Below are 24933 nucleotides of genomic sequence, written 5' to 3'. Positions count from 1 at the left end.
GACACCGCACATACAGCCCCACTCTGTGGTCCCTGCATGGACCCTAAGTACCGGCAATAGCTATGGTGGTACCCACCAGGACACTGCACATACAGCCCCACTCTGTGGTCCCTGCATGGACCCTAAAAACAGGCGATAGCTATGGTGGTACCCACTAGGACACCGCACATACAGCCCCACTCTGTGGTCCCTGCATGGACCCTAAGTAATGGCACTAGCAATGGTGGCACCCACTAGGACACCGCACATACAGCCCCACTCTGTGGTCCCTGCATGGACCCTAAGTACAGGCACTAGCAATGGTGGCACCCACTAGGACACCGCACATACAGCCCAACTCTGGGAACACAGGCGCTCACAGCCCGGACTCCCCTCTCCGCGGTCGTCTCTCCCGGCTGCTGAGGGTGTGGAGAGCGGGGCGTGCCCTGCATCCAGCGCCCGAATATTGAGTCCGCACCAACTCACACCGGGTAGGAGGGGGGCGCGGAGAGCAGCTGCACCATCCAGGAAGTGTCTTCTCGCACCGCAGCCCGGAGCAGTCGCGGGGTCTCCCCCTACGGAGGAAGCATGGGGCTAGAGAAGGAGAAAGCCGACGCTCGCATCTTCATGGACGAGGACGAGTTCAACCGCTCCTCTGCCCCGATGCTGACGGAGAAATCGTATGACAGTCAGCCGGACCGGGACCCGCACGACCTGAACGGGCACCTGAAGGTGAGTGCTGCGCAGATATAGCAGAGCCGAGCGGGTTACTGGCAAACTCCCTGCACGCCCTCCAAGTCCTGCTCTGCCACCCCTGTGTATGCCAGGGCACGGTATATACCTGGTCCTGTCTTTGTGGGCATAACACATGGGTCTGAACTACAAGCAACAGCAAGTCCACATATAATAATCTTTAATAATAATAATCTTTATTTTTGTATAGCGCTAACATATTCCGCAGTGCACATTATCATCACTGTCCCCGATGTGGCTCACAATGTAAATTTCCTATCAGTATGTCTTTGGGATGTGGGAGGAAACCGGACGAAACCCACGCAAACACGGGGAGAACATGCAAACTCCTTGCAGATGTCCTTGGTGGGATTAGAGCCCAGGACTCCAGTGCTGCAAGGCTGCAGTGCTAACCACTGAGCCACCATGCTGCCCACATACACGTCTTATCTGTTTTTCCATTTATGTAGAGTAATTAAAAAATCTAAAAAAGCCCCTAAGGCTGCGTGTCCACGTTCAGGATGGCCGGCGGTATCGCTCGGCGCTAAGCCCCGCCCCCTTCTGGGACGCGATGATGCCGGATGTGTTAGTCTACGTTCACATTAGCGGCGGGCGCCGCAGCGGCGCCGCATGCGTCATGTGCCCCTATATTTAACATGGGGGCGCATGGACATGCGTCGCACTTGCGTTTTGCGCCGCATGCGTCGCTGCGGCGCCCGCGTCCGGGCGCAGAGGACGCAGCAAGTTGCATTTTTGCTGCGTCCAAAATCAATTTAAAAAAGGACGCATGCGGCGCAAAACGCAGCGTTGTGCATGCGTTTTGCTGCGTTTTTGTTTGCGTTGTGCGCTGCGGCGCACAACGCAAATGTGAACGTAGCCTTAACTGTACACATCCGGGATGATCGCTCGCTCCCATAGGGCCCTGTGTTATGCCTTGCGGGGACGCTGCGTCCCCGCAAGGTGTACGGGCATGCTGCGATCTGAAAAGACGCGCAGCATGTCCAGAGTCGCAGGGCCGCCGCGTGCGGGTTTCCACGCATAGTGGACACGGGATTTCAAAAAATCCCCTCCACTATGCTGGAACATCTGGACGCTGCGTGTTTGACGCTGCAGCTCTGCGCAGCGTCAAACAAGCAGCGTTTACTGACCGTGGACACACACCCTAATTGTGACCCGACTAGCAGCTCAGTGTCACTCACCCTGCAGGGACTGGGCATAGCCTGGGTGATACGGTGCGTCCGTGTACCATCAGACCTGCTGTCCATGACTGCCATGTTCAGGCGGTCAAACTGGGGACATGGCTGACACCGTGTGCCCACTATAGCGGTGGTGCAGAGCGTAAATTGGATCAAACTAGAGTATGGTGGGATTTCAGTTTGTCCCCTCAGATCTGGAGTAGCCAGTGTGAACGAGCACCTAGACTAACATTGCACCCTGACACTTATGACGAGGCCTCGGAGAGGGTGCGCAGCCCCTGTAATAGAGGGGAGTAGCCAGTGTGAACGAGCACCTAGACTAACATTGCACCCTGACACTGATGAGCGAGGCCTCGGGGAGGGTGCGCGGCCCCTGTAATAGAGAGGAGTAGCCAGTGTGAACGAGCACCTAGACTAACATTGCACCCTGACACTTATGACGAGGCCTCGGAGAGGGTGCGCAGCCCCTGTAATAGAGGGGAGTAGCCAGTGTGAACGAGCACCTAGACTAACATTGCACCCTGACACTGATGAGCGAGGCCTCGGGGAGGGTGCGCAGCCCCTGTAATAGAGGGGAGTAGCCAGTGTGAATGAGCACCTAGACTAACATTGCACCCTGACACTGATGAGCGAGGCCTCGGGGAGGGTGCGCAGCCCCTGTAATAGAGGGGAGTAGCCAGTGTGAACGAGCACCTAGACTAACATTGCACCCTGACACTGATGAGCGAGGCCTCGGGGAGGGTGCGCGACCCTGTAATAGAGAGGAGTAGCCAGTGTGAACGAGCACCTAGACTAGCATTGCACCCTGACACTGATGAGCGAGGCCTCGGGGAGGGTGCGCGGCCCTGTAATAGAGAGGAGTAGCCAGTGTGAACGAGCACCTAGACTAACATTGCACCCTGACACTGATGAGCGAGGCCTCGGGGAGGGTGCGCGGCCCCTGTAATAGAGAGGAGTAGCCAGTGTGAACGAGCACCTAGACTAACATTGCACCCTGACACTGATGAGCGAGGCCTCGGGGAGGGTGCGCGGCCCTGTAATAGAGAGGAGTAGCCAGTGTGAACGAGCACCTAGACTAACATTGCACCGTGACACTGATGAGCGAGGCCTTGGGGAGGGTGCGCGGCCCCTGTAATAGAGAGGAGTAGCCAGTGTGAACGAGCACCTAGACTAACATTGCACCCTGACACTGATGAGCGAGGCCTCGGGGAGGGTGCGCGGCCCCTGTAATAGAGAGGAGTAGCCAGTGTGAACGAGCACCTAGACTAACATTGCACCCTGACACTGATGAGCGAGGCCTCGGGGAGGGTGCGCGGCCCCTGTAATAGAGAGGAGTAGCCAGTGTGAACGAGCACCTAGACTAACATTGCACCCTGACACTGATGAGCGAGGCCTCGGGGAGGGTGCGCGGCCCTGTAATAGAGAGGAGTAGCCAGTGTGAACGAGCACCTAGACTAGCATTGCACCCTGACACTGATGAGCGAGGCCTTGGGGAGGGTGCGCGGCCCTGTAATAGAGAGGAGTAGCCAGTGTGAACGAGCACCTAGACTAACATTGCACCCTGACACTGATGAGCGAGGCCTCGGGGAGGGTGCGCAGCCCCTGTAATAGAGGGGAGTAGCCAGTGTGAATGAGCACCTAGACTAACATTGCACCCTGACACTGATGAGCGAGGCCTCGGGGAGGGTGCGCAGCCCCTGTAATAGAGGGGAGTAGCCAGTGTGAACGAGCACCTAGACTAACATTGCACCCTGACACTGATGAGCGAGGCCTCGGGGAGGGTGCGCGACCCTGTAATAGAGAGGAGTAGCCAGTGTGAACGAGCACCTAGACTAGCATTGCACCCTGACACTGATGAGCGAGGCCTCGGGGAGGGTGCGCGGCCCTGTAATAGAGAGGAGTAGCCAGTGTGAACGAGCACCTAGACTAACATTGCACCCTGACACTGATGAGCGAGGCCTCGGGGAGGGTGCGCGGCCCCTGTAATAGAGAGGAGTAGCCAGTGTGAACGAGCACCTGGACTAACATTGCACCCTGACACTGATGAGCGAGGCCTCGGGGAGGGTGCGCGGCCCTGTAATAGAGAGGAGTAGCCAGTGTGAACGAGCACCTAGACTAACATTGCACCGTGACACTGATGAGCGAGGCCTTGGGGAGGGTGCGCGGCCCCTGTAATAGAGAGGAGTAGCCAGTGTGAACGAGCACCTAGACTAACATTGCACCCTGACACTGATGAGCGAGGCCTCGGGGAGGGTGCGCGGCCCCTGTAATAGAGAGGAGTAGCCAGTGTGAACGAGCACCTAGACTAACATTGCACCCTGACACTGATGAGCGAGGCCTCGGGGAGGGTGCGCGGCCCCTGTAATAGAGAGGAGTAGCCAGTGTGAACGAGCACCTAGACTAACATTGCACCCTGACACTGATGAGCGAGGCCTCGGGGAGGGTGCGCGGCCCTGTAATAGAGAGGAGTAGCCAGTGTGAACGAGCACCTAGACTAGCATTGCACCCTGACACTGATGAGCGAGGCCTTGGGGAGGGTGCGCGGCCCTGTAATAGAGAGGAGTAGCCAGTGTGAACGAGCACCTAGACTAACATTGCACCCTGACACTGATGAGCGAGGCCTCGGGGAGGGTGCGCGGCCCCTGTAATAGAGAGGAGTAGCCAGTGTGAACGAGCACCTAGACTAACATTGCACCCTGACACTGATGAGCGAGGCCTTGGGGAGGGTGCGCTGCCCCTGTAATAGAGAGGAGTAGCCAGTGTGAACGAGCACCTAGACTAGCATTGCACCCTGACACTGATGAGCGAGGCCTCGGGGAGGGTGCGCGGCCCTGTAATAGAGAGGAGTAGCCAGTGTAAACGAGCACCTAGACTAACATTGCACCCTGACACTGATGAGCGAGGCCTCGGGGAGGGTGCGCGGCCCCTGTAATAGAGAGGAGTAGCCAGTGTGAACGAGCACCTAGACTAACATTGCACCCTGACACTGATGAGCGAGGCCTCGGGGAGGGTGCGCGGCCCCTGTAATAGAGAGGAGTAGCCAGTGTGAACGAGCACCTAGACTAACATTGCACCCTGACACTGATGAGCGAGGCCTTGGGGAGGGTGCGCTGCCCCTGTAATAGAGAGGAGTAGCCAGTGTGAACGAGCACCTAGACTAGCATTGCACCCTGACACTGATGAGCGAGGCCTCGGGGAGGGTGCGCGGCCCCTGTAATAGAGAGGAGTAGCCAGTGTAAACGAGCACCTAGACTAACATTGCACCCTGACACTGATGAGCGAGGCCTCGGGGAGGGTGCGCGGCCCCTGTAATAGAGAGGAGTAGCCAGTGTGAACGAGCACCTAGACTAACATTGCACCCTGACACTGATGAGCGAGGCCTCGGGGAGGGTGCGCGGCCCCTGTAATAGAGAGGAGTAGCCAGTGTGAACGAGCACCTAGACTAACATTGCACCCTGACACTGATGAGCGAGGCCTCGGGGAGGGTGCGCGGCCCCTGTAATAGAGAGGAGTAGCCAGTGTGAACGAGCACCTAGACTAGCATTGCACCCTGACACTGATGAGCGAGGCCTCGGGGAGGGTGCGCAGCCCCTATAATAGAGGGGAGTAGCCAGTGTGAACGAGCACCTAGACTAACATTGCACCCTGACACTGATGAGCGAGGCCTCGGGGAGGGTGCGCGGCCCTGTAATAGAGAGGAGTAGCCAGTGTGAACGAGCACCTAGACTAACATTGCACCCTGACACTGATGAGCGAGGCCTCGGGGAGGGTGCGCGGCCCCTGTAATAGAGGGGAGTAGCCAGTGTGAACGAGCACCTAGACTAACATTGCACCCTGACACTGATGAGCGAGGCCTCGGGGAGGGTGCGCAGCCCCTGTAATAGAGGGGAGTAGCCAGTGTGAACGAGCACCTAGACTAACATTGCACCCTGACACTGATGAGCGAGGCCTCGGGGAGGGTGCGCGGCCCCTGTAATAGAGCTGCTGTCAGCCTGTTGTGTTCCCCATTTCTGTTGCAGCTCTCCTTCGAGGATGTGATAGCCGAGCCGGACTCCACGCACAGCTTTGATAAAGTGTGGATCTGCAGCACCGCCCTGTTTGAGATCAGTAAATACCTCATCTACAAGGTGCTGACCGTGCTCCTCGCCATCCCGCTGGCCTTCGTCCTAGGACTACTCTTCGCCATCCTCAGCTGCCTGCACATCTGGTAAACTATTTACTATGGAAATGGAAATTCCACATAGAGATAAGAAATTCCAGCGGCCGTATAGAAAGCCTGTGGCCATGGTGTGTGATGGCGGACAGCGGGTCTGTATTCTCACTGCCTGTTATGTCTGGAATGGAACATCTCGCCATCATGGCACTTAAAGGGGTTTTCCTGTTTCAGAAAAACTCTGTTCCTCTCATGCAGTTAGCCTTAAAACAAAGCGAGCTTTACTCTCCCCCAGTCCAGCACTGAGTCCCTATGTCTGTTATCGTCTGCAGTGCTGCTATCTCGTCATCAACACTGCAGACAATCAGTGAGGTCTGCGGCTCATAACGTCAAATCAGGCAAAATCACGGCACTCAGTGTTCTAACAACGGGAGTAGCGGCAAAGACTCATCTCTGGACCTGGGGAGGTTGAGAATAGCCGTCTGTTTTTTACCACAAACTGTTTCAGAGGGCGAGGGCTTTTCTAAAACCAGAAAACCCCTTTAAGACAGGTTACATTACAGTAATGTGAACATTACCCCCCAACTAATGCTAGGCCCAGAGTGCCACTTGTAGCAGGTCTGCTATACAATCCGGATTGGCACAATGAGTAACATTAGGAGCAATCTTTGCCTGTGATCCCAGGAATGTAACAGCTCAGTGAGGAGCCGTCACCACCAGTGACTTGTCTCTGATAGCACGTGTCGTCCATTTTCTCTAGCATAGCCATCCTGTACCGTGTCTTTTTACGCAGTGTGCCCACGTTGCGTTTTTTATGCGTTGCTGCCGCGTTTTTTGCCGCAGCGAAAATGTTTAAAAACGCATTCCCATGAAATCCTACGGGATTTCGCAGTTGTTGTGCCCATGCTGCGGATTTTCCCTCTGCGGTAATATCTGCAGCATGTTCATTATTTCTGCGGAATCACAGCAATTCCGTCGCCATAAGATTGTATTGGAACGCTCACTTTACGTATGCGGCTATGCCCACCATGCGTAAAGTGAGCGCTTCATGTGCAGATGGCACCCGGGTCTGGAAGAGAGGAGACTCTCCTCCAGGCCCTTGGGAACCATACCCCTGTAAAAAAAAAAAAAAAAAAAAAAATACTGATATACTTACCTTCTGATGGCCCCCGGAGTCCTCCTGGCCCTCAGCGGTGCACGCCGCGGCTTCCGTTCCCAGAGATGCATTGCACGAAGGACCTGGGATGACGTCGTGGTCACGTGACCGTGACGTCACAAAGGTCCTTCGCTGAAAGCATCCCTGGGAACGGAACGTACCGGGAGCACCGCTGAGGAGATCGGGGGCCGTCCGAAGGTGAGAATAACCATATTTTATTTTTAACATTCTATCTTTTACTATTGATGCTGCATAGGCAGCATCAATAGTAAAAAGCTGGTCACACTTGTCAAGCACTATGCTAAGTGTGACCAACCTGTCAATCAAGCGCAAGCATTTTGCAAGCTAAAAACGTTTGTGTTTTGCAGAAAACGCATTCGGAATTCGTTTTACCCGCAGCAGGGAGTTGCGGAAATGCTGCGGACATTTCTGCAACGTGGGCACATAGCCTTACAGTTGTCCATTGTGCTGTTCCTGTTACTCCCCTAGACAATGTAGAGGTAAATTACAAGCTGGGTGTCACCAGTCCGCCTGTCAGTGGTGTGTCTGTACACTGTCACTGGCATCGTGTATGTGCTGATGTAGGAATACAGCCAATTAATAAAGGAGATCAGTAACTCCCATTTTTTAATTTATTTATAAAATTGCACGAGGAATAACAGACGAAGGGAAAAAAAACACTAAAAATAATTATTCAGAATTATTATTTCATGAGGAATATAAGGATTTAGATGTCAGGAGTAGTGATTGGTCCTATTTAAAGGGAATGTGTCAGCATGTTTTTGCAATGTAATCTGAGAGCAGCATGTTGTAGGGGCAGAGACCCTGTTTCCAGCCATGTATCACGTACTAGGCTGTAGTACTTTGCAGTTTCAATATAATAAGTGTTTTCCCCGCATAAGATTACTAGAGGACTAGGTGCCTTGTGTCTACTAGTCAACTGCTCTATGTAACCAGACTCCTTTCCTGGTCTAGCTGCTTTCTGTCAATGCGCAGTGTACAGGGAAAGCTGCCAATCGGGTGTGGGCTGGGATATACAGAGCTCAGCATTCTGAGCACCGCTACATCTACAGCAGAGAAAACAGGGATTGTATCAAATGACAGCAAGCAGATCAGCAAGTGACACATTGCTGGAATTGGGGTCTCAGCCTCTACATTATGCTGCAAAAACCTGGTGCCAGATTCCATTTAAGAAAGGCAGGTAAGTCATCCATTAGAGACAACTGTGTCCGGTGCCAGTTATGTTCCAGGTTCTATTGTGACCAGAGTTTGGAGGGTGTCAGCTGCCATGCTGCTTCACCAGAGGGATTAAAGACCCTGGTCACTGGCCTGTCCCAAAATGTTAGAAAGGAATGGATGTCATTAACTTCTCATGGGTCCACTGGGTTTTCATTTCTTGCAGAAGAGGATATAGCAGCAGACGCAAAAGGGAAAAATGGAGCCTCGTAGTAGTGTGACACATATGTAGTCTCAGCTCACACAGCGCTTGTCAGCTGCATACATTGGGAGGATTTCCAGACATGCCCTCAAGTTAAGGCCCTGACGTAACTGTGTGTACAGTGGTATATGGCACCAATAGACATTTTCTGTAGGTAAAAATAAAGGCATTCTGGAGTATACCAACCCAACAGACCGGATGTTAAAGGGACAGTCTGTGCGCCTGTGTCTGGTTACCGGGCCCATGGAGAGCTTATATGTGTGCACTGCAGGAGCAAATACAAATTGTGCAAAGGGGATTTATCAATATATTACACAGAAGGGAATTCATTACTGTGTCTGAAAGGGTTACTCCAGAATCAAAAATTACAATGATGGCAAAATGCTCTAAAAGATGTCTTTTGAGCTTTATCAGTAACTGGTACTGTAAAATATAGAGCGTCTTCCAAAACACATTACTTTTTTTAACCTCTTGGGGGTTTCAGTTCTTCAAGCTGTTCAAAAGGCATTCATTAATTGTATCATTTTCTGGTGGGTGAACATGCCCAATGGCTAAAGGGAGTCAGTCTGTTCAAACCAAGTACAGGCACCCAGTGCAGCATGGTGGAGCCACCTTCCCACATGCTTCATTTCCATTTCTCTCCACCGTTCTCTGTCTCTATGAAGCCAGAGCTGTCAATCTAAGCAGAGGGGCTGGAGAATAAGCAGGTGGGAAGGTGCACAGAACTGTGTGGCCACGCCATGATGCACCGAGCGCCTGTACTTGGCTTAGACAGTCATTCTGTGCTGACAGTCCTATTCCTCGGCAAACAATATGCAGAGGCACTTTGAACTATATTTGAACCTAAAAGAGATCACATTCCAGTTAAGAAGCAATTGATTTATACAGTTTGCTTTTTGGCATACAGCAGCAGTCGTTTTATTGTCAGCCCTCATTACAAGAAGCAGGTAACTGAATAGGCCGTTCTGTATTTAGTAGGGACACTTACTTAATCCAGAGGGTGAAAGTCTACACGTCATGCTATCACTCTCAGAGAACTATCCAAAAAATAACTACTTCAGCTTCAGTTCATGATATTAGGCTACGTTCACATTTGCGGTCAGCGCCGCAGCGTCGGGCGCCGCAGCGGCGCCGCATGCGTCATGCGCCCCTATATTTAACATGGGGGCGCATGGACATGCGTTGTGCTGCGTTTTGCGCCGCATGGCCGCAAGCGTTGGACGCAAGAAACGCTTCAAGTTGCATTTTTTTTGCGTCCAACTTTCGGCCAAAAAGGACGCATGCGGCGCAAAACGCAGCGTTTTAGCGTGCGTTTTGCCGCGTTTTTGTTTGCGTTGTGCGCTGCGGCGCCGACGCTGCGGCGCACAACGCAAATGTGAACGTAGCCTTAAGGCTACTTTCACACTAGCGTTAACTGCATTACGTCTCAAAACGTCTTTTTTCAGAAAAAACGCATCCAGCAAAAGTTTTTGCTGGATGCGTTTTTTCCCCATAGACTTGTATTGGCGACGGATTGCGACGGATTGGCATACGTCGTGTCCGTTTTACGACGGATGCGTCGAAATTTGGCCACACGTCGTCGGCAAAAAACGTTGCTTGTAACGTTTTTTGTCTCCGTCTAAAAAACGTGTCGCGACGCATCCTGCGGCATACGTCGTTGGCTACAATGGAAGCCTATGAGCGACGGATGCGTCGGGACACGTCGTACGACGCAATGCAGCGCTGCAATACGTTTTTTTACACTGAGCATGCTCAGAAGCTGGATTTTGTTGCCAATTGGCCAGACACCCCCAAATCTATATAAACCTGGCCTGGGCCTTCAACCCCACATATGCCAGCAAGACCCAGAGAGAAGACTGCCAGCCACAAGACCCCAGCCAGCCACGTATTTAAGTGCCACGTATTTAAGTGCCACGTATTTAAGTGCCACGTATTTAAGTGCCACGTATTTAAGTGCCACGTACTATAAATACTATAACTACGTGGTTATACGTGGCACTTAAATACGTGGCACTTAAATACGTGGCACTTAAATACGTGGCACTGAAATACGTGGCACTGAAATACGTGGCACTGAAATACGTGGCACTGAAATACGTGGCACTATGACTGTCAGAAAATGTTCATTAAACGGTTAGGGGTGAGGTTAGGGGTAGGGTTAGGGTTTGGATCCCTTTATCATCATCCGTAGTTCATTAATCGGATGTATCCAGAGTCGCCTCCGTCTCCGTTGCTGCAGAAGCATCCTCCGTTTTTCCGCTGCCGCCTCCTTCTCCCGCACTATGATATCCAGGCGATTTGTCTCAAAGATAATGTCGGTAACCAAACTAGCAATGCTCACAAGAACACCTTCCATCGCTGCCACAAAACTAAAACCCTCAAAGATGGGCTGTAAAAACAGTAACTATATAGTTTTCCATATTTTCCAGTAGCCAATCAAATTTGGGAGCCTCCCATTTTAAAAACGGATCAGTCGTAAAAACGGATGCAACGGATGGTAAAAACGTATGCAACGTATGCAACGCATCCAGTATTTTCGACGGAAACGTTTAACGGATTTGCGACGGATCCGTCGAAATGCTGTATGCGTTGCATACGTTTTTCACTTTTTTGACGCATCCGTTTTTTCGGCAAAAAAACGGATTTGCGACGTAATGCAGGTAACGCTAGTGTGAAAGTAGCCTAAGAGGCTCCAATGTTACGTAACTTTGTTTAGCCGTAGAAACTTTATCTATTACACTGCAGGACTTTTTTTCTTAATTCGTCCTGTCACTAGTCCCCCAACATATATGATTCAACCAGTATCACCTTAGGCCATATGATCACGTAGTGGCCATGTTGTGATTCCGTTCCACATCTTTATGATTTCCAAAGGGCCTCTCGGTCAATAGAAGTTTTTGTATGATGAAGATGCATTTACTACATCATTGGGTGAGTGGTTTAACAGAAGCTTATATCAAGTATAATGATGATGACTGCACAGTGCCTGTCAGGCAGTTATCGTGTAGAAGGTCACACTTCAGGCTCCTGACTGTATACTGATAATCTATTAGCTAATATAGAAGAATTTAGAGGGAAGGATACTCACATTGTTGCCACAGCATGCAGACATGTTACTGGCTCCAGCTGGTCATGTGATTCTGTGCAGATGTAACATGGGATTTATAGCAGAGCACAGAAGAATAGCACATGTAAGATGAAAGTTAGGAATCAAGATGGAGGCTGAAGGGATAAAAACAGGAGGTTGATGGACCTGCATGGCAGTAAGTATGCTGTATTTAAGAGATGTGCAGAGTGTGATAGACAATTAGTTAGAGGTGTGGTCATAGAAGAAAGAAAACCTAGGAGTGATTAAGGCTGGTTTCACACTTGCGTAGCGGAGGGCTGCATCGTTCCTCCATTAAGCCCCGTCCACTGCCGTGCCTCTTCCATTAAGCTCCGCCTATGTCTGCATGCGTCCTGCGTACTTACCTTTAACAATGGGTACGCAGGCCATGCGGATGCCTCTGCATGCGTCATTTTAACGCTGCATCAAACGTAACATGTTGCATTTTGTTGCGGTCGGCGCAGCGTCAATTAGACGCATGCAGAGGCATCCGCATACATCCGCATGGCCTGCGTACCCAATGTTAAAGATAGGTACGCAGGACGCATGCTGACGTAGGCGGAGCTGAATGGAAGAGGTGCGGCAGTGGGCGGGGCTTAACGGAGGAAATACGCAGCCCTCCACAGCTCTACCCTACACAAATGTGATCCTAGCCTAAGAGAAGTGCAGCGTGTGATAGACAATTAGTTAGAGGTGTGGTTATAGAAGGAAAAAACCTAGGAGTGGAAAGTGAAACTCCTATTTAATTTACCTGGACAATTCTGTATTACTCATATCTGCTCTATATCTGATTTATTTCATAAAATAATTTGTTTTCCATGTGTAATTTGTTAATTTTTGGTTTTCAGGGTCGTGATGCCTTTTGTGAGAACCAGTCTAATGTTGCTGCCATCTGTACAAGCGGTATGGAGGGGACTGACAGACAGCTTTGTGGCCCCGCTGTTTGCAAGTATGGGACGCTGCTTTTCAACAGTCAGCGTTCGAGTGGATCAGCCTTTTTAACCCAGTGATGATATGCAAGAATATATGAAAGCCCGTAGTGATAAATGTAGTTTAATAGACTCAGTTCACAGAAATTGCCTTTACCATCTACATGTGGACATTCCAGATGTTCTCCAACTGCAGTGTAACGCGTATCTGTCTATCTACTGTATAAGTGCTGGACACCGGCAGCACCCTACTAAAACGACGGCAGATCATTGCCATGTCAAAAAGGATAGTACTAATCACACAGGCTGGGGCTTTTTTGTATAGAAAATGGGGCTAAAAAAACCAATGGGGTGCCTCCTAGAGAATGAAACCCTCATCCATCAGCTTCTTAATCCCAATGTTCTCTTAATTAATGGCATACCCATAAACATCCAGTCTTGTCCCTACTTTGGCTTTATGTAATTAAGGTTCCTTAGCAGGGGAGCTTTCTAAAAGATTGCTTTTCTCCCCCAAACTATAGAACTTCTAAGTAATTTACAAGTCTCTGGTTAATAGTTATCACCTGGAATTGGTTTGAAGTTTTCCTGATTACTAAGCCCATCGTCACTGGTTATTCCATAAAAAAAGTTGTTGGATATACATTTTTTCTTTCTGTATTAGTAGACTTATCGAGTTAGATACTCTGAATACTTTCTGCATTATGGAAAGATTAGATAAGGATTCCAGCCAAAAATATTTCATACTTCTTGCGATGGTTCAACAGTCACCATTCTAAGGATTGCTTGGCACCTTGTGGTCAGATCCCACAAATCTTGCATTTATCACATATCCAGTGCTTAAAATGCATAAAATATTATGATAAATAAATGTTTTTGCCCTGACTACCCACTATAGTTTTTTTATATATATAGATATCTTGGAAGGGGAGTGTTGACACAAGGACAATCCTTAACAATAGAGAACTTGTAAATTGTCTCTGGATTCTCATAAATAATCATTTTACTTTTATGTTGCATTTTTGTATAAAGAAGCAGCAGATTTATATGACGTATTTTATGGCCATTTTGTCAGCACAGCTTTACATGACAGAATCACTTATTCCTGTATGCTTTACTTATTGATTCTCCAAGATCACAATGTTTCCATGTACATTAATAAGGACATCATATTTTCATGTATATTAACTGAACGCACTGAAATATTTGCTTGTATATTTGAAATAAATATAATGGAAGATTGTCCTAGTATAGAGTGTGTTATTTGTTTGCTTTTTATGTCAGGCGGTGTACTATCAGTCTAAATTTCCCAGTGTTTGTTCTATAACCCCCACACTGTGCCTAAAGGACACTATTTTGCTGACATAACCCAGATATAATGGCAATAAGTGCCAGCTTACGTGTATAGAAGACGCATTACTTTATGTCCTCCCCATTCTTGCATTCATCTTCGGTTAACTATGTACCTCAATGTAAGTGGATGCTGCTATGTGTGTGTTAGGTTTCCAGTTCTGAAGAGCATCTTGGTCTCTCCCCAATTATCCCATTGTACTCAGTGTTAGAACATGTGCATACCAACACATCGAGTGACATGCAAGAGCATGCTATTATAATAAATCTGCCGTAATTACACGTAAACATTTGAATCTCTTCTCTGAGGGCAAAAAAACATACATTCATCTAAAACCCTACATCTAGAAGAGTACGTAGCCGTAATTTAGCGTACAGTTGAAATCAAAATTATTCAACCTCCATAGCGCATAAGGCTTATTAACAAAATTGTCACTTTTTTTTGCTGTTTGAAGTAAACCAATCAAGAACAATTTATATTGCTCAACATGATTAGTAAAACGTTTCTCATTTCTCCAAATTCAACACAAAATGCCACTTATTGGATGTGTTCGGACATTATGTTTTTTTCTGCCTTGTTTAAAGCCACTGTGTTTTTGCAGCGGCTTTTGGATTTTGATTGCAGCAAAAAAACGTATGTGAACACAGCTTTAATGGTTACCGTAGTCTCAGACTAAGGGCTCATACTCACATGCTAGAAACTCGGATGAGTCTCGTACGTCAATACCCGGCACTCAGGAGCGGAGCGTGCAGCTGCATGTATTGCTATGCGGCAGCATGATCCGATCTGAGTGTCCGGTGCAGTGCCGGGTATTGACGTGCGAGACTCATCCGAGTTTCTCGCATGTGAGTATGAGCCCTTAGTCTGTGTTCACACTTTTGACTGATTGTGGGATTATTAACTCAAACTTGACAGCCTCGTTTATGAGGCTGTTGAGTTCGACTTGAGACACCTGTTCCCAGTCCGTGAAGCGTAGACCATGACACCCACAATGCGGCCTTATTAGTCCTCCTGAATAGAATCCCTCATAAGAGTATACACTTGAAAATCAGGTGTTGTTTTCAGCATTCATTAGTTGTATCAGGTGTGCTTGAGATAAAACACATCAAATACCTGGATGGGCTTGGGGCTTGGTGATTGTGACGTTTGATTTCATGTTGGAAATATGGGAATGTCAAGAGTGGTCCAAAAAGTTAGGTGTAAGTCTGACCTGTAGAAACAAGGAAAAGGATTTAAAAATTAGCACATTTATTGAATTTTCCTAAAGATAAAGATGGAAACAAAGTTCACATGTTCAAGGATAAAGGAACTTTGGCTACACAACCTGGACGTGGCAAAAAAAGGAAGCAGTCACCATCTTCCACCAGATCCTGAGGATGTAGATGGTGAAAAACCTGCCTTCTGTGAGAAAGCTGAAGCTTGGGCATCATTGGTGGGGATGTTCAGGAAGGAAATGGAGGCGGCGCCCGCCACACGGAGGCCCTGAGTGACGGCTGGGAGGTGTTTGTGTCAGGGGGAAAAAGACATGCCCCCCTGACAAACTGCAGGTATGAGTGGCACATTCTAAAAAATATTATTTCAGCGTTGGCAAGGACCCGAACTAAAAGAGCCACCTTGGCAGAATGCTGAATTAGTGCTGCACAAGTGGCTCTTTTAGTTAAAAACGCCTGGGGGGGTGACAGGTTCCCTTTAAAGAATTTTCCCACTAGAAGATGTTGATCACTAGGGTCACAGAGCTAGGACCTAAACTGATCCAATTAACTAAACAGATGTGATCTATTTCAGAGAGACTAAATCCAGCCCACTCTTGATACCTTTTGGGATTCTCAAAGGTAGACCTTCAAGGAGCAATGTCTTATGACTTGTCAATTACAAACTCCCTGGTTTCCTGACGAATAATTGCTATAGGAAATTGTAAAATTATACAAATAATTTAAGTAAATATGTTTCAACTTAATTTGTTTTTCCAGTTTTAGTACTCCAAACAGTTTCCCTCACTATATTACAAAACTATACTTAAAGTCAACAGAATTATGAGCCAAAAAGGTAAAACCTTAACTGATTCACAGATGCAAAAATCATTTTCCAACTTATCTAGGTCATTGCCGCACCTAAGCATTTTTATAATAAGAAAACGGAGAAGGCAAATAAAGTAAAATGCTAAGAGATCCGAGGTGTGGAAAATCCATGGAAATATAGTTTTATGATATACTTTCTCCTTATGGGCTTGAACACAGTTCACATTAAAATATACATTTATCCAATGTATCTATATTAAAAATGGCAACTACTAGTGTTCCAGAAGTCCTGGAGTCCAGTTATACAAGGAGAAAACGGCTAAGGGGATTTGGGTGATGAGACCAGAACAAGAACATTTGGAAAGATGAGATCATGGAAAACCCTAACACCCTGGACACCTAAGATGGAAATACTATTTTAACCTCTTAAAAGGAACCTGTTAGTGGTATGAGTGCATAAACCCCAATAAAAATATCTTTTTGAGAGAGATCCCCAACCCAACCCAATTATCTTGCGACTTGAACAGTAGATCTCTCATAAGTGGTTGAATAGAACTTTTTTTTTAAAGCTATTTTTATGGGGGGGGGGGGGGGGACATTTGCCAATACATCCATACCACTACTTCCCTTTGTAAAACCAGGTTTACTTAAAGGAAATCTGTCAACCCCCTAAGACGTCTATATGGGCATGCAGGTCATAGGAATCTGAATAAAGTTATAACTTCAAATCTGTAATATGACAACTTATTCTAAAGAAATCTATGCTTTTCTTAACATGTAAATGAGCTGTTAAGATATGTGGGCCGTAAACAGATCTTCCTGAGAATCTGCCTCCAGAGCTTATTTTAAATAAAAGGGGGCATTACCCGTGTGAGACATGTAATGACTGACAGTCTGCTCTTCTGATCTCACTGCAGAGCTGTGTGTGATAGCTAGCACAGTACAGCAGAACTGAGTTTGTCTCATTACAAACAGCTGCAGCTGTAGCTCTTCTTGCAGTGCTGTCAGATCAGATGTGCTCCCCTTCTCCAACACTGACTGCCAGTGACGTGGAAGCTGATGGAGTGTTAAGGTACCTTCACACGAAGCGACGCAGCGATAGCGACAACGATGCTGATCGCTGCAGCGTCGCTGTTTGATCGCTGGGGAGCTGTCACACAGACAGCTCTCCAGCGACCAACGATGCCGAGGTCCCCGGGTAACCAGGGTAAACATCGGGTTGCTAAGCGCAGGGCCGCGCTTAGTAACCCGATGTTTACCCTGGTTACCAGCGTAAAAGTAAAAAAAAACAAACAGTACATGCTCACCTGCGCGTCCCCCGGCGTCTGCTTCCTGACACTGACTGAGCTCCGGCCCTAACAGCAGAGCGGTGACGTCACCGCTGTGCTTTCACTTTCACTTTAGGGCCGGCGCTCAGTAAGTGTCAGGAAGCAGACGCTGGGGGACGCGCAGGTGAGTATGTACTGTTTGTTTTTTTTACTTTTACGCTGGTAACCAGGGTAAACATCGGGTTACTAAGCACGGCCCTGCGCTTGGTAACCCGATGTTTACCCTGGTTACCAGTGTAAAACATCGCTGGTATCGTTGCTTTTGCTTTCAAACACAACGATACACGGCGATCGGACGACCAAATAAAGTTCTGGACTTTATTCAGCGACCAGCGACATCACAGCAGGATCCTGATCGCTGTTGTGTGTCAAACTAAACGATATCGCTAGCGAGGACGCTGCAACGTCACGGATCGCTAGCGATATCGTTACAAAGTCGTTTCGTGTGAAGGTACCTTTAGTTGCAACCAGGCACAGTTCTGCAGCAGAGCTGACAGCACTATGAGAGCAGAGCTGAAACTGCAGCTTTTCCCATAATGTGGAGGCAAAGCTGCCGTTGCTTGCAACCTGGGACAGGTCTCCGTTCAGACCAGTGGTGTGAACTTTCAATATTCAGGAGTGCACCGCTTCCCGGCAAACAGGAGGAGGAGACTGAGAGGCAAGGAAGCAGTGCGCTCCTTATAGTTACCATTAGAACAGCCCTGTAACCACATCATCCTATTCGCTTACCAAAAACTTGAATTAGATTGAATGCTTTGCAGCCATTTTGACTTGGAAATATAAAGAGTTAATTACAATGTTATATTTTATGCTTTAGTTCAAAGAGAACCAGATTTTTTATATTGTGGTATATATAGACTATATTAGCATCCAATAATGTGTTCCTGTTGTGTTTTACATTTTGTAATGATGCCATGGCAACAAACATAAGTAAATCATTCAAAGCATGTGGGTGAATACTTTAGTGAAACATATGGAAGACAGATAATGTGGCTCATTATATAGCCAACAACCATTATAGCTGAGATGCCTCATGTTTTACAGAACGGAATAGTTGTAGCAAATTCTACGGAAAAGAAAACAGACTGCTCTCAAAACATGTCCTATCATGGTCATTGCTGAAAAAGAAAAATGAGTAGAATCTAACAAAAGTCACAAATAATGTCTCAGTCCACTCAAAGTTCACAAAAAAATTCACATTTGCCAGAATCTATTTTTTTTTTTCACAAATCCATTGGACAGTCGCTTGGTTATAAAGGACCAGGAAGGGGATTGGAAAAAATGTAAAAAAAATATATATTTTACCTAGCCTTCATGTGATGGCGTGATGTGGTATGTGTCACGTGACATCATGATATCATGGCCTAGTCAGAGCAGTAGATGCTGAAGTTGCTAGGTTTTGGTAGATGCCAAATTGGTCCAGTGAACACTGCAGTGGGGCTGCACGACGGGACAGGTGAGGGCCGGGTGAGTGTAACTTTTTTATATTATTTATGTATGTTACGATTTGAGATCTATAGAGGCATGAGATCATAATAACGTACATTCAATCTGTATCAAATAGATCCAATAAAAATCAAATTTTCTGCTAAATCGATTGAACTGCTGATTTGAACCTCAAATAGTGGAAAAAAAAGTTAATGATATGCACTGCTGGTTCTTTATCCACAATAAACAGCAGATGCGGCATCAGAGTGTCTTTGCGGTTTTATTCTCAACGTGTTTCCAAGTTAGGAAACTTCTTCAGGAGAACCACCAGTCCCTTTAGGAGAAACACCAGTGTTTCCTGGCCTGGAGAACCATCAGCCCCTTCAGGAGATCCACCAGTGTTACCTGGAGAATCACCAGTCTCTTCAGGAGAACCACCAGTCTTTCCTGGAGAATCACCAGTCTCCTCAGGAGAACCACCAGTCTCTACTGGAGAACCACTAGTTTCTCCAGGAGAACAACCAGTCTCTACCGGAGAACCACTAGTCTTTCCAGGAGAGCCACCATTCTCTCCAGAACTTGAACCTCAGCAGATTTGCTCATCATCTATTCACAAGTTTTTTTCCCAACGCAAAAATATGCCACAAGTAGGCCCTAATGGTTCCATTAAATAACAGGTGAATAAATTCCCTGTAACGCCAATGTTCCCTACTTCATCTCTATCCGCAGTCAGCTAGCAGTACAGAAATATTAAGCTTTACAGGCCACAATCATAATAAATCTCTTTCTGTTTTACAATCTTTTTATCCCTCTGCCTTTTTTGGTAAGAATCAATTCAACATCTGTACTTAGTGAAAAGTGACTATTTTTAGTGCACATTATCAAACTGTTCTAAAAAAAAAAAGGCCAAATATTGAAGGGCTGCCAAGATTTCTCTGGATCCATCCTTTCCCTTGTAATATAGGCAGTGTGTTATTATTTCACATGGTCGGTTAAACCACAGTAATATTCTAAGAAGCCACTTCATTCACATATTCTGGTAAGTAGCATCAAGCCTTTTGTACAGAGCAATGCTTTTATATCTCATGCTACTTTCATAGATCTATGTGCAAGGAAGGTAAAGGGTTCCTAGCCAGCGCCGCACCGTGTAATTTACACTCCGGGACAATCCTTGAAAAAGAATGGAATACTGGAAAATGTTTTCATGGAAACTTTTTCTGTTTATAGGAATGCTTAGCAGTAGTTGCCATGATTTCAAGAATTTTCCATATGTGGATTTAAAATGATATTAGAATTGCTATGAATGCATGTTATAGAATAAGCTAACCCTTACTTTTCCACAGTGGTTATAAGAGTTATAAGTTGTTCTCTACGCTTTCGGTCACTTTGCTTGCCAAGGATAATTTTATCTGATAAGTTCTACATGCCTCTGCAACTCTCACACACAAGCCTGTGCAAAGTTATTGCTGCATTGTATGAATATAATTATTCTAGGGGAGTGCTCTGTCCAAAATACAGTGCATTGCTGTTCTTCTGCATCCGTTTACCACAATGTCATGTTTAGTCTCATTAAACTGCAGTGATATCGTATTAGGGATCAGTCAGATATGGATCCCAAGTAGGCTTGGAACCATGCAGCCTGATAAGGAATGTCCTGTATTCGACTGGCTTCACAAACGTGGGTTTTGGTTCTTTTTGCTTTAAAATAATTGATGAAAAAATGGCAATGGTTTACTTAAGCTTGAGCAAGTATGGCATGTTTTCTGTGGCACGATAGCTGTACGGCAGTGTATTGATGGGTACAGTGATTATACTATGGAGCCACATGAGCATTGCGCGACAGTATTCCATGGCCACTGGGCAGGAGCCCTGAAAACTGCTCCTCACCTTACAGCATCCCCGGCCTTCTATTGATTAGGTGGCTTGGCGTGTCATCAGTGTGTGCCTTGACAAATATGTTGCTGCCAGGTCAGCTAACTTAAAGAAAGGTAAGGAACAGTTTTTAGGACGCACATCCAGTGACCACATACATCTAATTCGATTTGCACATACTCTACCCCTTATGTTCAGAGGCAATGCTTTCAAAAGGCAACACCCTGATAAATACAACTTCCTGCAATGCCACCCTTTTTTCTGATGAAATGACCTCCATGCAAAATTGGAGGTGTACAAAGGAGCAGTCGAGGCCTCATGCACTACTATGATGGTGCAATTATAGCCTTGTACAACACAAAGATCGCATGAGCTCTTATTGTAAGATAACCAGCCACTTACCCTGTGATCGTTTGCCCAGTTCTAAGATAGAAAGCCTCTAAATTGGATGCAGAAAGGCAAAAGGAAAATTAGGCAGTGTTAATGCAAAATATTAGAATAAAATTAAGATTTATGAGATAGTTGGTTCAGGTCAGAAGACCCTCCGGTTAGGCAATGTATTGCAATTTGTGCATAGGCCTCACATCACGGACGGGTGTACCCGGCCTTAGTTGTGAGTTGTTGTTTTTCCCCACTTATTTCCATTGTAACTCTTTCCTTCCATATGATAATAGTTATGTTTTTACCTCCTCTTTATAAAACACATTTCTACATATTCAGCACTCCCCAAAATTCATCATTCACAAGAACTATTCTGTTGAGGTGACAAAGCATGTAATATGTCAGCCAGATGAGCCAATGAGTGCATGCATATCACTGTTTTGTTGAGGATAAAAAATTGAGTGGCTCACGGCACCTTATTTCTTTTTCCTGGTGTTTCATGAGCCCTAGGGATGTGTCTGAGTTCAACACGGCTGTCATCTAAGCCAAAACCAAGCAGAACAAACATTGGAAGCGGGCCAGCAATAATCATGCTCTCAGCCACCTCCTTCCCCTCCTTTCGTAGCTGTGCCTTTACACAATGCAGGATCTTCCTCCCTTAAATCATACCTCACTGAAATCTCAATCAGAGCTCCTGGCAACTGACGGACAGCATGTCTGGTGGCAAATACATAGATGAAGAGGTAGGACTACTCCGTGCATGTGCAAATACTGTGGCTTGGGAATTTTGAGGAGTTACTCTGATAGACACCTTCTGTGTAAATCTCTGGGAATCTTTACGTTTACATATACCTGTCAAATAATAAAATCAAAATGATCTACGAGCCAGATGGCATGAAAGCATGCAGATTATCAGGGCTTCGTGGTGAAAGTTGGAGGCTTTCTAGGTGGTACTGCCCTGGGATGGATCATTTTTAGCTGATATGCCTGACACTGGGTTATTTCCTCCTCAAAAATATATTTAAGCAATAATAACCTTTGCTTGGGGGAGTAGAGAATGGAATGCAACGTTGGCTCTCTATGATGAGTATGCTGCTCTGCATGAATCCTTGGCATTCTTGTACCGATTGGTGTATTGAAAAGGCGTCTGGGAAAAATACGCACAGGTGTACTGATATCCTCATAGTGAAATCAGATACATTTCACCGAGTATGTACAGAGAGTAGCTGCTAACTGTGTGAGCGCAAAAACCAAACGGAATTGTCTAAGAAAACCAAATTATAGGGTTTCGCTGGCAATACTGCAAGCCATCAAAGTCCATTTTATAGAAGGAACATAGTAGTTTGCCTCTCCCTTTTCACTCAGGATTGAGGTGGTTCAAGTTCATTGGTATTAGTAGGTTCAGTCTGGAAATGTTAATTAAAGACTCTTCGGTGTAACGGCGTAAATAGTATTGGTTTAGTTTTTGCTCTTGAACAGTGACAGTAGCTGGAATGCTCTCATGCCATAGGAATTAATCCCTCACCTACTATTTATGGGCGAGGTTTGCCTCCGGTTAGTCTTTTTTTTTTTTTTTTGCTTAACTTAGAGAGGACCTTTCAGTGGATTTTTTGTATTAAACTGAGTACCTCCTCTAATTACCACTGCTCCCCTGATTCTGTAATATTTTTTCTTTTTTTTCTGTATCCCTCTGTTGCAAAGTTTTACCCCCCCACCCTAGAAAAAAGAAGCAAATTTTCTTTTCAACCAACTGGGTGTATACCAGAGAACATCTCTGTCGGTATTTGCTTTTTCACCTCTATGACAGAAGTTCTATGATACAGCCCAGTGGATGGAAAGGAAAATTTGCTTTTTTATTCCTGGAACAGAGGGGCAGAGAAAAAAAATAAGAAAAACTGTTCCAGAATCAGGGTGCAGCATTATGTGGAGGAGGTGAGCAGTTTAAATAAAAAAAATTCCAGATCATCTTTAAAGAGGCATGGTTACACTTGTACACCATTGGGTCATATAAAAGCATATGACATACACATTTATTGAACAAAGGAAATGCTAAGCTAAAAAAAACTTTAACCCCTTTCTGCCAGCTGACGGAATAGTACATCAGCTGGCAGATCCCCCGCTTTGAGGTGGGATCCGGCGGTGAGCCCACCTTAAAGCCGCGACATGTCAGCTGTTTTGTACTAGTTAAATGCCGCCGTCAAGCGCTGACAGCGGCATTTAACTAGCGCTCCCGGCCACGCGGCCGGAAGTGCTCGCACTGCTGACCCCCGTCACATGATCGGGGGTCAGCAGTGCATCGCCATAACAACCAGAGGTCTCCTTGAGACCTCTATGGTTGTTGATGGCCGATTGCTTTGAGCGCCACCCAGTGGTCGGCGCTCAAAGTACACCTGCCTTTCTGCTACATAGAGGTGATCTGTACTTCACCTCTATGTAGCAGAGCCGATCAAGTTGTGCATGCTTCTAGCCTCCTATGGAGGCTATTGAAGCATGCCAAAATTAAAAAAAAGTAGTTAAAAATATAAAAAAAATATATAAAAGTTCATATTACCCCCCTTTCGCCCCAATCAAAATAAAACTATAAAAAAAAAATCAAACCTACACATATTTGGTATCGCCGCGTTCAGAATCGCTTGATCTATCAATAAAAACAAAGGATTAACCTGACCGCTAAATGGTGTAGCGAGAAAAAAAATCAAAACGCCAAAATTACTTTTTTTTGGTCGCCGCGACATTGCATTAAAATGCAATAACGGGCGATTAAAAGAACGTATCTACACCAAAATGGTATCATTAAAAACGCCAGCTTGGCACACAAAAAATAAGCCCTCACCCAACCCCAGATCATGAAAATTGGAGACGCTACGGGTATCGGAAAATCGCGCAATTTTTTTTTTTTTTTTTTTTTAGCAAACTTTGGAATTTTTTTTCACCACTTAGATAAAAAATAACCTAGACATGTTAGATGTCTAAGAACTCGTAATGACCTGGAGAATCATAATGGCAGGTCAGTTTTAGCATTTGGTGAACCTAGCAAAAAAGCCAAACAAAAAACAAGTGTGAGATTGCACTTTTTTTGCAATTTCATCACACGTGGAATTTTTTTCCTATTTTCTGTTACACGGCATGGTAAAACCAATGGTATCGTTCAAAAGTACATCTCGTCCCGCAAAAAATAAGCCCTCACATGGCCATATGGACAGAAAAATAGAAAAGTTATGGCTCTGGGAAGGAGGGGAGCGAAAAACAAAAATGAAAAAACGGAAAAAGCTCCGGGGGGTGAAGGGGTTTGGAAAAATCCATTAAAGATAAGACAATAGTTTACTAAAAAGCATTGTCTGGTATGTTTTAAATAAAGTTTTATGAAAAAAACATCATGTGTATAGTGGTCTCCAAGAACTGATTTGAGGCCTACATTTCAGTCAAGGACTACAAATTTTGACACTTCCTGTTTTCAGTAAAAAAAACTTTTAATGTTCTGCTTTCTTCAGCGTAACCTTGTGATCATAATAGTCTTTAAGAGACGCAAGAACATCTTATCTTATAAGTTATCTTATATTAATGCTCACTTTCATGGTGCGTGTAAGTTACGAGACTTGTTCTCAGGACTGATGAGAGTCTTGTTAGTCTGACTACCATCAATCAAACATTTAAAGGCTATAGACACCTTTGATATACAAAATAATGAGTTTTATATATGTTCATTTTGTAAATTTAATTCTTTCATTCAAGTTCTGAGCTCCTGACACGCAGTTTGCAACATGACCTAACTGTCAGATTCTTGTCTCATGGGAGTGCCTTTCCCTGTAATATAGGCTGCAGTCCCTGTAATATAGGTTGGATTTGAGGTTTATGTATCCAGGGTTCCA

The 24933-nt window shown here is 46.1% G+C and overlaps 2 protein-coding genes across 4 annotated transcripts in view; both read left to right on the top strand.

Annotated features, from left to right (window-relative positions):
- The first annotated feature begins 355 nt into the window (after nt 1-355).
- Nucleotides 356-13937, top strand: CAV2 (caveolin 2). The gene is made up of 3 exons (XM_077265021.1): nt 356-711; nt 5927-6114; nt 12609-13937. The coding sequence occupies exons 1-3, from the start codon at nt 568-570 to the stop codon at nt 12760-12762; spliced, it is 486 nt and encodes a 161-aa protein (XP_077121136.1). The 5' UTR covers nt 356-567; the 3' UTR covers nt 12763-13937.
- A 5846-nt stretch (nt 13938-19783) lies between these two features.
- CAV1 (caveolin 1) overlaps nt 19784-24933 on the top strand; it is a 100497-nt gene continuing 95347 nt past the window's right edge. The window contains exon 1 of one of the 3 annotated variants that reach the window (XM_077265020.1): nt 19784-19850. Coding sequence is in view for 1 of the 3 variants with exons in the window: in XM_077265017.1 (XP_077121132.1) it covers nt 21778-21807 (30 nt within the window). In the remaining 2 variants the exon portion in view is untranslated. Of the gene's footprint in view, nt 19851-21661; nt 21808-24933 lie in introns of those variants that run through there. The other 2 variants (XM_077265017.1, XM_077265018.1) reach the window with 2 other exon arrangements.

This window comes from Ranitomeya variabilis, chromosome 5 (assembly GCF_051348905.1).
Source record: "Ranitomeya variabilis isolate aRanVar5 chromosome 5, aRanVar5.hap1, whole genome shotgun sequence".
Lineage (NCBI taxonomy): Eukaryota > Metazoa > Chordata > Amphibia > Anura > Dendrobatidae > Ranitomeya > Ranitomeya variabilis.
This window is presented reverse-complemented; position numbering and strand designations above follow the sequence as displayed.